Here is a 13204-nt window from a genome sequence, read left to right on the forward strand (position 1 = left end):
GTTGGAGACTAATTACTTTACAATATTGTAGTGGTTTTTGTCATACATTGACATGAATCAGCCACGGAACACATGTGTTCCCCATCCCGATCCCCCCCTCCCACCTCCCTCTCTACCTGATCCCTCTGGGTCTTCCCAGTGCACCAGGCCTGAGCAATTGTCTCATGGGGATGAAGTTTCTTAACTCCCCTCAGTTTCTTAAAGTCCCAGGCCAGGACTGTCTAGGCGCAACAGGCTCATGGTGCTCTCAAGGATCACCTGGTCATCACCAAAAGATGTTCTAAGAATCTAAATCTCAGCTGTTGAGAACTTTTTGCCAAAATGCCTGGAAGTTTCACTGGGAGGACAGAAGAGTGAAGGCTAAGCATCTGCCTATTCCTCCAGACATTGTGGACTAGCTCCCTTGAGCAGCTCTATAAGACCATGAGTGCTGCACCCTAGTGCCATCTGCTACACTCACCATGGAAATGCTTCCAGCTTAATCTAAGGTCAGTCCTTAATACAGTGTATTTGGTAAGAACTGGGGGAATATTTTTAGCCTGCTAGAGATCGACCATTCTTTGAATGAGTAGAAATACAAGTAGGCAGACTGAAGCATAGCCCAACATTGTTCAATTAGGTACCTTAATCACGTTCCTCCAGAAAGCCTGTGCCAGCAGCCACACAATAATTTTTACACTTGAATAACTGGCTATTGTTTTAATGATACCACTATAGCTCCTTATAAAAACATTACCAAAGTAGTTTGGTTTCATGATCTGTCCATCCTCACAAAACCGGAACCATTTAATAATTTGACCTCTGTTTCCAAGAGTTACTCTGAATGTTAGTATAGTGGAAAGACCAGGAACTCTTTTCCATCTTCATATCTAGTATTTGTTGAACTAAACTATTAAAGGATAAATAACTATTAAACTATTAAAGGATAAATCTAAGTTCTTTGTAAAGGTATTGTGATAATGGTTTTACATTCATAATCTGAACTATGCCCTCCAAAAGGTCATGTGGAGTTTGCCTAGAAGTATCTTGGCTCCTCTGAATGAGGAATATAACACAGTACTGTAAAGAAATTATCTTTCAATTAAAAAATAAATTAAATATATATATATATATATATAAATTGAGTCAAGATATTTCCAAAAGACCAATATAGGTTAAAAGGAGTAATATGGGATTTCTAGATGTAAAGGCACTTAAAAAATTCTACTGCCTTATGTTTGCTAAAGCTGAAGGTCAAACTGGCAACCATAAGAACAACTTAGGGACTTCTGGAGGTCTCCCAAGGAGAAGAATAATTCAATAAGTTGACAATGACTCTACACCTCATACTGTGAAACAGAGCATAAGTTAGAACTAAACTGCACCCAATTAAACCTTATCCCATCGAGGCATAACATTCCTAGAAAAGAGACACCCATTTTCTTTCACTAAGGGAGAGTCTTGAATAAAGAATCACAGAGTTTGGAAAATCCGGGAATTGAAATTCTGGCTTTAATACTGGCTTGTTGTGTATCCAACCAGGGAGCCAGATGAGTTACATTCATTAGTAATGGCTGTGGTATCAGTTCAGTTCAGTTCAGTCGCTGAGTCGTGTTCGACTCTTGGCAACCCCATGGACTGTAGCAAATCAGGCCTCCCTGTCCATCACCAACTCCTGGAGTTTACTCAAATTCATGTCCATCGAGTCAGTGATGCCATCCAACCATCTCATCCTCAATCGTTCCCTTCTTCTCCTGCCTTCAATCTTTCCCAGCACAAGGGTCTTTTCAAATGAGTCAGTTCTTCACATCAGGTGGCCAAAGTATTGGAGTTTCAGCTTCAGCATCAGTCCTTCTAATGAATATTCAGGACTGATTTCCTTTAGGATTGACTGGTTTGATCTCCTTGCGCTCCCTGGGACTCCCGAGTCTTCTCCAACACCACAGTTCAAAAGCATAAATTCACTGGGGCATCAGAGTCTTGCTGAGTTGAATCTGCTTCTTGTTGGCTCAATATTTCTTATGAAGAAGATCTTGAAGTATAGAGGTCTAATTATTTAAAATACTAAGTCATTCTATGTTTCCATTTTATTAGTGGAATATTGCAATCAGTTGTAAACTAATAACCTTATATAGTGATTTGCACAAAGACTCCTTGAACAAAATCTGTACAGTTAAGTACAAAAAGTATCTTATCTGAATGCTAAGTTTTTTCCATAATCATAATAATGGCTTTTACATTGAAAGACTAATAGGAATTCTACATATATTAATTCTTTGATAAAATCTAGACTCAAATCAGTGTACTCTCCATTTTATTGCCTTATCTGAATCAGTCCTATTAGGTTGGTAATAGATTTTTTTTATATACCCAAATTTGATTTAAAAGTAAACTCTAGTTATTAAGCACTTAAAAAAAGAAATCCAGAAGCACATTTTCCCTGCACAAATTAGTTACAAAGTTCAAAAGTGTTTCTTAGGTCTTAAGACTCAGTTTTTAACTTTGTAAACCACATCTGAAGACTTGGCACTTCTGCATTATTGTGTTTCATTTCTTTCTCTTTTTTTCTATTTTGGTTAAGAGGATAGTATAAAAAGATTTTCCGGCATTCTTGTTCACTTGGTTAATTTGTATAAGCTTCTGATTGTCAGTTGCTCAGATAACAAGTGACAAGGCAGAATTCTTGAAAGCATTAAAGTTCCTTAAACCTAAGGCTAAATCTTGAATATATTATTGAATTCTTTACTATCCTGATGGCTGGCAGATTGACAGCTGCACATTTGACATGCTGTGGTTTTTGGTTCTGGGGGTATTTTTGGACTTTATTTTTCATTGCAGATTTATTTGGCAATGTACAGTAAAATTTGTAAACTTGCATCAAGTTTATGAATAAAGAACCACTTTTAAAAAAAAGCACCAAATCTTTGGCACTCAGATTTCTTTATAGTCCAACTCTCACATCCATACATGACTACTGGAAAAACCATAGTCTTGACTAGATGCACCTTTGTTGACAAAGTAATGTCTCTGCTTTTTAATATGCTCTCTAGGTTGGTCATAACTTTCCTTCCAAGGAGCAAGCGTCTTTCAATTTCATGGCTGCAGTCACCATCCGCAGTGATTTTGGAGCCCAAAAAGATAAAGCCTGCCACTGTTTCCACTGTTTCCCCATCTATTTGCCATGAAGTAATGGGACTGGATGCCATGATCTTACTTTTCTGAATGTTGAGCTTTAAGCCAACTTTTTCACTCTCCTCTTTCACTTTCATTAAGAGCTCTTTAATTCCTCTTTGCTTTCTGCCATAAGGGTGGTGTCATCTGCATATCTGAGGTTATTGATATTTCTCCTGGCAATCTTGATTCCAGCTTGTGCTTCAGCCAGACCAGCGTTTATCATGATGCACTCTGCATAGAAATTAAATAAGCACGGTGACAACATACAGCCTTGACATACTTCTTTCCCGATTTGGAACCAGTATGCTGTTCCATGTCCAGTTCTAACTGTTGCTTCCTAACCTGCATACAGATTTCTCAAGAGGCAGGTCAGGTGGTCTGGTATTCCCATCTCTTTAAGAATTTTCCACAGTTTGTTGTGATCCACACAGTCAAAAAGGCTTTGGCATAGTTAATAAAGCAGAAGTAGATGTTTTTCTGCAACTCTCTTGCTTTTTCGGTGATCGAATGGGGTGCTGGCAGTTTGATCTCTGGTTCCTCTACCTTTTCTAAATCCAGCTTGAACACCTGGAAGTTCACGGTTCATGTACTGTTGAAGCCTGGCTTGGAGAAATTTGAGCATTACTTTACTAGCGTGTGAGGTGAGTGCAATCATGCGGTAGTTTGAGCATTCTTTGGCATTGCCTTTCTTTGGAATTGGAGTGAAAACTGACCTTTTCCAGTCCTGTGGCCACTACTGAGTTTTCCAAATTTGCTGGCATATTGTGTGCAGCACTTTCACAGCATTATCTTTTAGGATTTGAAGTAGCTCAACTGGAATTCCATCATCTCCACTAGCTTTGTTCGTAGTGATGCTTCCTAAGGCCCACTGGACTTCGAACTCCAGGGTATCTGGCTCTAAGTGAGTGATGATACCATCATGATTATCTGGGTCATGAAGATCTTTTTTGTATAGTTCTGTGTATTCTTGCCACCTCTTCTTAATATCTTCTGCTTCTGTTAGGTCCATACCATTTCTGTCCTTTATTGTGCCCATCTTTTCATGAAATGTTCCTTTGGTATCTCTAATTTTCTTAAAGAGATCTCTAGTCTTTCCCATTCTATTGTTTTCCTCTATTTCTTTGCATTGATACTGAGGAAGGCTTTCTTATCTCTCCTTGCTATTCTTTGGAACTCTGCATTCAAATGGGTATATCTTTCCTTTTCTCCTTTGCCTTTCGCTTCTCTTCTTTTCATAGCTATTTGTAAGCCCTCCTCAGACAGGCATTTTGGTTTTTTGCATTTCTTTTTCTTGGGGATGGGCTTGATCTCTGCCTCCTATATAATGTCATGAACCTCCATCCATAGTTCTTCAGGCACTCTATCAGATCTAGTCCCTTAAATCTATTTGTCACTTCCACTGTATAACCATAAGGGATTTGATTTAGGATGTGGTATAGAAGCAGGGCAAATGCTAGTAGGCAGCAAAATTTATCCCCAAAATGTAGAATTTACTATTGAAAGAGTAACCAGAAATCACTTGTATTAGAAGAATAGTCACTTCCATGCTATAACAGTTAACATAAACTAATAACTCTGAGACACAGAATGGGACCAAAAGTCTCATGCCTGGAACAGAGATGACTTTAATGACAATTTTACAAGCACTAGATTTTTTTGAAAATTAGTTGATTTTAATAACTGAGCTCCTCCTACATAGTCTAATTTCACCTACTTCCAAAAGGAAGGAACTGAATTCCTCAAACAAAATTCAAAATGAAATATTCTTTAGTCGTGAACCTATTTTTGGAAATGAGAAAATTTTGTTTTCAGAAAAGTTTTTTTGAAATTGTTTCAAATTCACTCATGTTTCAAAATATAGAAGCAATTATTAAGATACTGCACTGGCTGAGGATAAAATCAGACATGAAGTTTAGTGTGAGAATGGACACTTCATACCTGGCCTCCGTTGGTAATGGAGAATATCCGAGTGGTGCCTCCACATTGTTTCACGTACCACAAGAACCACAGGGCAGACACCTCATGGGGTTCAGAGGTCACATTGATATTCACAAAGAGAGATGCAAACTGCCGAGCAGTCCTGGTCATAGAACAAGGGTCAGGAGTAAATACATACATGCTTTACATGACATTATCTTTTAAAAACATAAGTTAGTATGGTTAGAAACCATTTCTATGCCTTTAAAAAATACTCATGGACTCAGTGTCTGACAGAATGCAGATTTGAACTCTCAGGGAAAATAATTTTTTCCTGACTTGTTGGAAATTATGGGTTAGCTCCAAACATGCTAATTCCAGTGCAGTCTAAAAGGCTAATATGCTTGTCAGGGTTCATTGAGGATATTGTTTTCACTTATTTGAACAAACTTCCTCTCCTCAACACCTCCACTGCCCCCACCCTGGTCCAGGCTACCACTGTCCCTCACCTGGGTTAAAACAGTGATGGCTGCTTCTGGGTATCCCTACCTAGTCATATGACTACATCCTCTCATGATCCTTCTCTACATTATGGCCAATTAAGTCTTTCCACAGTCCAAAACTAAGAAACAAACAAAATAAACAAAAAATAAACACTCTGCTTGGTGGTGGCGGTTTAGTTGCTAAGTCATGTCCGACTCTTGAGACCCCATGGACTGTAGCCTGCCAGGCTCCTCTGTTCATGGGATTCTCCAGGCAAGAATACTGGAGTGCTTTGCCATTTCCTTCTCTAACCCTTCAATGACGTTAACGGCAAAGGGCAAAACGTCTTGTATATGGTCAATAATGTGTCTTGCACCATCAGCCTCTCAAGTTCTGTAAACTCCTATACATCATTTCCTCATGGCATCTTTATGGTCTAGGCATACATACTGTTCACTCATTGTTAAAACATGTCAATCTACCCATCTTGGGGGCCTTCATAAGCTGCCCCTTCTATACTGGGCATGGGGGTGGGCATTTCCCACACTATCCAACCTTCATATCTCCCACCATTATTTGTGGTCGATTACTGGAAAACACCATGCCTCAACCATTCATCCTTCCATCCATCCCATCCACTATGACTTATTCCCGAAAGAAACCATCCCTCCCCCTTTACTATTTTTTCCCCATTACTATGGCTCGCTACTGCAACATCACCTCTCCTCACCAACCATATATCCTGTCTCCTCCATCCACTATGGCTCATTCCTTAAAGATACCATTTATTGCATTACCCACTTTTCCTGTCCTCCTCCATCACTGTGGCTCACCTGTGAGATACCAACACCCCACACCATCCACTGGTCCTGTTTCCAATTCATTGTGATTTATTCCTGGAACATATATCCTCCCCATACCCTGATCTCCACTCATCCACTGGGCTCATTCATGGAAGACACATCATCCCCCAACACCATCCATCAGTTCTATATCCCCCCATCAACTGACTCATTCCTTTAAGATACATGGACAAAAACATCCTCCTCACCATCCATCCTTCCTGACAGCTTCCCACCATTAATTGCAGGTCATTATTGGAAGATTCCATCCTGCCACATCATCCACCTTTCTCCATCTACCTCCATCCATAGTGTCTCATTTCAGAAAGATGTCACCATTCATATCATCCACCCTTCCTTTCTCCACCATCCACTGCTGCTCATTCCTTGTTGATACCATCCCCTCACACCATCCTCTTTTCCTCCCATCACTATGGCTCACTCCTAGAAGATACATTGCACCAAACCATCCATCCTTACTATCTCCCCCCATCCACTGTGGCTCATTTCTGGAAGATACCATCCCCTCATACCATATACTCTTCCTGTCATCCATCAACTGACTTATTCTTGGAAGATACCATCTCCCCACATCATCTACTCTTCCTGTCTCCTCCATCAACTGACTTGTCCTTGGAAGATACCATCTACACATATCATCCCTCTTTCCTCTCTCCCCCCACCCACTGTGCTTCATTCCTGAAAAATACCACTGTCTCACATAATATATCTCTTATATCCTCCACCAATTGGTGCATTTCTCAAAGATACTATCCCCACAACCACACAACCTCCCCACCTTCCTCCATCTACTGTGGCTTATCCTGGAAGACACCATCCCACCATATCATCCATCCTTCCTGTCTCTACCCATGCACTACGGCTCATTCTTGGCACATACCTGCCTCCCACACCATCCATCTTTCCTGTTTCCCCTGTCAACAGAGGCTCACACCCAGAAGATACCAGTCTGCTACACCATCCACTATTTCCTGTCCCCTGCACACAATATGGTTTATTCCTGAACACAGCAACCCCACACACCATCCACCCTTCCTTTCTCTCTCATCAACTGGCTCATTCTTAAAACACACCATGTGCACACACATCTTTTATGTCTCCTTCCATCCCTTGTGGTTTATTCCTGAAAGATACCATCCCCTCACAGCATCCATTTTCTGGTCTCCCTCATCTACTGGCTCATTCCTGGAATATACCATCTCCTCACACCAGCCCCTCTTCCTAACTCCCCTATCCCATTAATCATCCTGCAAGATACCATTTACCCACACTAAACACCCTTCCTGTCTTCTCCCACCCTCTATGGCGCCTTCAATGAAGATTCTTAATTCCCACAGCATCCACCCTTCCTGTCTCCCCCATCTATTATGGCTCATTCATTGAAGATGCCATTCTCTCAAATCATCTATCTTTCCTCTTTCCTTCATCCATTAGGCACATTCCTGGAAGATAGCTTGCCCTCACACCATCCATCCTTCCCTGTCCCTTACCACCCTCTGTGGCTCATTCTTAGTTGATGGACTAACTCCTTTGTTTCAACAAAGAATCTCTCCTTCACCCTCAAGAGAGGTTAGGTTCCCCCATTTCAATCTCTCCTAGAATTATGTAACATGTGTATAATTACAGTCTCTCCTGCTAAAAATATATCAACTCCATGAGGTTAGGGGCCATGCATCATAAGTTCACCACCATTCCGCAGTGCTTCATATGGTGCCTTCACACAGAAGCCCCAAAATGCTGACAGAATGATCTGTAACTCAGTTAATAACACAGATTCTCATTGAAAACATATAGTTTATAGTTTTTATTAATATAGACTAGCTTCCCTCAAGTTATCCTACATTTATATGAAATTACTTTAACTCCTTTCCAAATTGCTTTTGCAGCTGACCTCTGTATTATTTGAAAACACAATTACTTCTTTTATGGCAAAGCGCACAACTCTTTCATTAAAAAAAAGTTCAACTTCCTTCACCTACTTTTCTTCTTATGTTTTATATTCACTTTATGTTGAATCCTGCTCTGAGTGTCTCAAGGGCCCTTAAAGTCACTATTGATGGAAAGGTCATTAAGTTTTCCCTTAACTTTTCCTATAACTTATGAAGAAAAACTCTGAAGTTCAAGATAGGATAGGGACGATATGAAGGGAAGATAAAAAGTACATTTTAAATAGTCAATATTACTTTGTCCAGCAGATTTTTTCGATGAGATCTTTCATAGTCATCTTATCCCATTCCACTGCATGTGGGGCTTCCCATGGTGCATCAGTTGGAATCTGCAAAGAAAGGAAGGCTGACATTGTTCCCTGCACTGTGGAAGGATATTAAACATTTGTTATTGATTTCAGTCACAGGTTAAGGGCAAGCTGAACACACACTTTACCTCTTTTCCCATGTTATCCATGGTCCGCCACAGGTTGTTGTAATCCAGATAGGCAATGGGATTCCATACTGGAGGGAAGGCACCCCGAAATGGATAAGTTTTTCCCTAAAAGAAAAGGATAATATATTAAATTAGGATGACATTCTAAAAATCCCAACCAGTCAACCTCAGAGCCATTTTCAAAGAAACAGGATCCTCTACTGTGTCAAAAAGCAATGATGGACAGCACCTATATAAGACTCAAATTACGGTTAGATTATCAAGAATTCCCTAGTGTCATTTTAGCTGGTTTTGACTGATTTTTTTTTTTTTTTGGCTGTTTGACTTGTGGGATCTCAGTTCCCAGATCAGGGGTTGAACATGGACCCTGTCAATGAAAACCTAGAATCCTAACCACTTAGCCACCATTTACTTCATTTCAGTTGTGCGACAGGCACTGTGCTACTATGAAGGAAGGGTGAATCCTTAGGAAAAGAGAGCATGTCTAGATTCTTCCTAAGGCTTTCTTTTCTTTCTTTTTCTTTTTTTTTTTGGTCACGCCATACAGCTTATGGGATCTTAGTTCCCTGCCAGGGACTGAACCCGTGCCCTTTGCATTGGAAGTGCCATGGAATTCCCTTTATTTCCTAACTGAATTTCTTTTTCTTTAAAACATCTTGTATATCTTCATAAGGTCAAAACATTGTCTATTAATACATTTTGCACACAATTTCCATTTTATTTGAATAGAAACATATTCAGTATTTGTAGAAAGCCTACTGTGTGTACTGTGTGCACTGAACAATATTAAGAGCTAGATTTTTAAAAAGGGCTAAAGTAAGACTCCTGATCATCAAGGCAGGGACACAAGACAGAAGAGCATTAGCATTCATGGGTGCACACTCACACACTCTCCAACTGAGTAAGACTACATGGCGGACATTAAGTGACAAAGGAGTAATTTTCCCTTCCAGAGTAGCAAATTCAAATAACCTTGGCAGATTATATGATCTCATTTCTTATCTGAAAATGCTGTGTTGTAGTGCTGCAAGACAAAGACTCCAAATTCTTTATCATCATCACTACCACCATCACCACTATTACTACTAATAGTCATTAAGATCTTTTTCCATGCCTGGCACTGGCCTAAGCTCTTTCTATGCATTGTCTCCTGTAATGCTCACCCCAACCCTCTGGAGGAAAGAACTATTAATATTCCCATTTTACAAATGAGGAAACCAAAGCTTAGTGATATTAGCTAGAAAACAGTAGGACAGAAATTTCCTGCTCCCACAGCTTTTGCTCATAAACAATAAGCTTTCCGGCCTCTTATATGATTGATGGAATGTTGAGATAGTTTTGTCCAAGAGACATCTTAAACTTCCTGACTAAAAGAAAGAGAACTCTGAAATGTGAAATCTTCCACACATCTTTTATGTTTCTAAGGAATAAACAAGGAGACTAAGAAGCTCAAGGGTAACAGGGTCAACTTTGGAAAATATGCAAGAATGTTCTGAGAGAAACTGGCAGACACAAAAATAACTATGTACAGGAGAGAGACTGGATTAAATAATAGTTTGCCAGCAGCCTTCAGAACAGTTGGCTTTGTTGCAATTCTTTCCTTAATTGAAACTTTAAAAAAAATCTATATTTTATACTCAAGTAATAGTCTTATACAAAACTTACCTTTGCTTTGAAAAAAAAACAGTTTAAGAAAATCCTTCAGTTCAGTTCAGTTCGGTTCAGTTCAGTCGCTCAGTCGTGTCCGACTCTTTGCAACCCCATGAGCTGCAGCACACCAGGTCCCCCTGTCCAACACCAACTCCCGGAGCCCACCCAAACTCATGTCCATTGAGTTGGTGATGCCATCCAACCATCTCATCCTCTGTCATCCCCTTCTCCTCCTGCCCTCAATCTTTCCCAGCATCAGGGTCTTTTCAAGTGAGTCAGCTCTTTACATCAGGTGGTCAAAGTATTGGAGTTTCAGCTTCAGCATCAGTCCTTCCAATGAACACCCGGGACTGATCGCCTTTAGGATGGACTGGTTGGATCTCCTCGCAGTCCAAGGGACTCTCAAGAGTCTTCTCCAACACCACAGTTCAAAAGCATCAATTCTTCAGCACTTAGCTTTCTTTATAGTCCAACTCTCACATCCATACATGACTACTGGAAAAGCAATAGCCTTGACGAGATGGATCTTTGTCGGCAAAGTAATGTCTCTGCTTTTTAATATGCTCTCTAGGTTGGTCATAACTTTTCTTCCAATGAGTAAGCGTCTTTTAATTTCATGGCTGCAATCACCACCTGCAGGGATTTTTGAGCCCCCCAAAATAAACTCTCACTGTTTCCACTGTTTCCCCATCTATTTGCCATGAAGTGATGGGACCAGATGCCATGATCTTAGTTTTCTGAATGTTGAGCTTTAAGCCAACTTTTTCACTCCCCTCATTCACTTTCATCAAGAGGCTCTTTAATTCCTCTTCACTTTCTGCCATAAGGGTGGTGTCATTTGCATATCTGAGGTTATTGATATTTCTCCCGGCAATCTTGATTCCAGCTTGTGCTTCCTCCAGCCCAGCGTTTCTCATGATGTACTCTGCATAGAAATTAAATAAGCAGGGTGACAATATACAGTACTCATTTTCCTATTTGGAACCAATCTGTTGTTCCATTTTCGGTTCTAACTGTTGCTACCTGACCTGCATACAGGTTTCTCGAGAGGCAGGTCAGGTGGTCTGGTATTCCCATCTCTGGAAGAATTTTCCACAATTTGTTGTGATCCACACAGTCAAAAGCTTTGGCATAGTCAATAAAAAAGAAATAGATGTTTTTCTGGAACGCTCTTGCTTTTTCGATGATCCATCAGATGTTGGCAATTTGATCTCTGGTTCCTCTGCCTTTTCTAAAACCAGCTTGAACATCTGGAAGTTCATGGTTCATGTATTGCTGAAGCCTGGCTTGGAGAATTTTGAGCATTACTTTACTAGCGTGAGATGAGTACAATTTTGCAGTAGTTTGAGCATTCTTTGGCATTGCCTTTCTTTGGGATTGGAATGAATACTGACCTTTTCCAGTCCTGTGGCCACTGCTGTTTTCCAAATTTGCTGGCATATTGTGTGCAGCACTTTCACAGCATCATCTTTTAGGATTTGAAGTAGCTCAACTGGAATTCTATCACCTCCACCAGCTTTGTTCGTAGTGTTGCTTTCTAAGGCCCACTTGACTTCACATTCCAGGATGTCTGGCTCTAGATGCATCATCACACCTAGAGCCATCTAGGTGGTTCATCACACCATCATGATTATCTCGGTCATGAAGATCTTTTTTGTATAGTTCTGTCTTTCTTACCACCTCTTCTTAATATCTTCTGCTTCTGTTAGGTCCATACTATTTCTGTCCTTTATCAAACCCATCTTTGCATGAAATGTCCCCTTGTTATCTCTAATTTTCTTGAAGAGATCTCTAGTCTTTCCCATTCTGTTGTTTTCCTCTATTTCTTTGCATTGATCACTGAGGAAGGCTTTCTTATCTCTCCTGGCTATTCTTTGGAACTCTGCATTCAAATGGGAATATCTTTCCTTTTCTCCTTTGCTTTTTGCTTCTCTTCTTTTCATAGCTATTTGTAAGCCCTCCTCAGACAGCCATTTTGCCTTTTTACATTTCTTTTCCATGGGAATGGTCTTGATCCCTGTCTCCTGTACAATGTCATGAACCTCCATCCATAGTTCATCAGGCACTCTGTTTATCAGATCTAGCCCCTTAAATCTACTTTCTCACTTCCACTGTATATTCATAAGGGATTTGATTTAGGTCATACCCGAATGATCTAGTGGTTTTCCTTACTTTCTTCAATTTAAGTCTGAATTTGGCAATAAGGAGTTCATGATCTGAGCCACAGTCAGCTCCAGGTCTTGTTTTTGCTGAATGTATAAAGCTTCTCCATCTTTGGCTGCAAAGAATATAATCAATCTGATTTCAGTGTTGGCCATCTGGTGATGTCCATGTGTAGAGTCTTCTCTTGTGTTGTTGGAAGAGAGTGTTTGTTATGACCAGTGCGTTATCCTGGCAAAACTCTATTAGCCTTTGCCCTGCTTCATTCTATACTCCAAGGCCAAATTTGCCTGTTTCTCCAGGTGTTTCTTGACTCCCTACTTTCGCATTCCAGTCCCCTATAATGAAAAGGACATCTTTTTTGGGTATTAGTTCTAGAAGGTCTCGTAGGTCTTCATAGAACCATCCAACTTCAGCTTCTTCAGCATTACTGGTCAGGGCATAGACTTGGATAACCGTGATATTGAATGGTTTGCCTTGGAAACGAAGAAAGATCATTCTGTCATTTTTGAGATTGCATCCAAGTACTGCATTTCGGACTCTTGTTGACCATGATGGCTACTCCATTTCTTCTAAGGGATTCCTGCCCACAGGAG

At 40.3% G+C, this 13204-nt stretch overlaps 1 protein-coding gene across 1 annotated transcript in view; it reads right to left on the reverse strand.

The window, feature by feature from the left end:
• Positions 1–13204, reverse strand: part of MAOA (monoamine oxidase A) — a 78803-nt gene that overhangs the window by 21500 nt on the left and 44099 nt on the right. Inside the window, exons 4-6 of the mRNA XM_061137515.1 lie at positions 8799–8903; positions 8600–8691; positions 5092–5233 (exon numbers count right to left, since the gene is read on the reverse strand). Of these exons, the coding sequence (XP_060993498.1) occupies positions 5092–5233; positions 8600–8691; positions 8799–8903 (339 nt within the window). The remainder of the gene's footprint in view (positions 1–5091; positions 5234–8599; positions 8692–8798; positions 8904–13204) is intronic.

Source organism: Dama dama, chromosome X (assembly GCF_033118175.1).
Source record: "Dama dama isolate Ldn47 chromosome X, ASM3311817v1, whole genome shotgun sequence".
Taxonomy (NCBI): domain Eukaryota; kingdom Metazoa; phylum Chordata; class Mammalia; order Artiodactyla; family Cervidae; genus Dama; species Dama dama.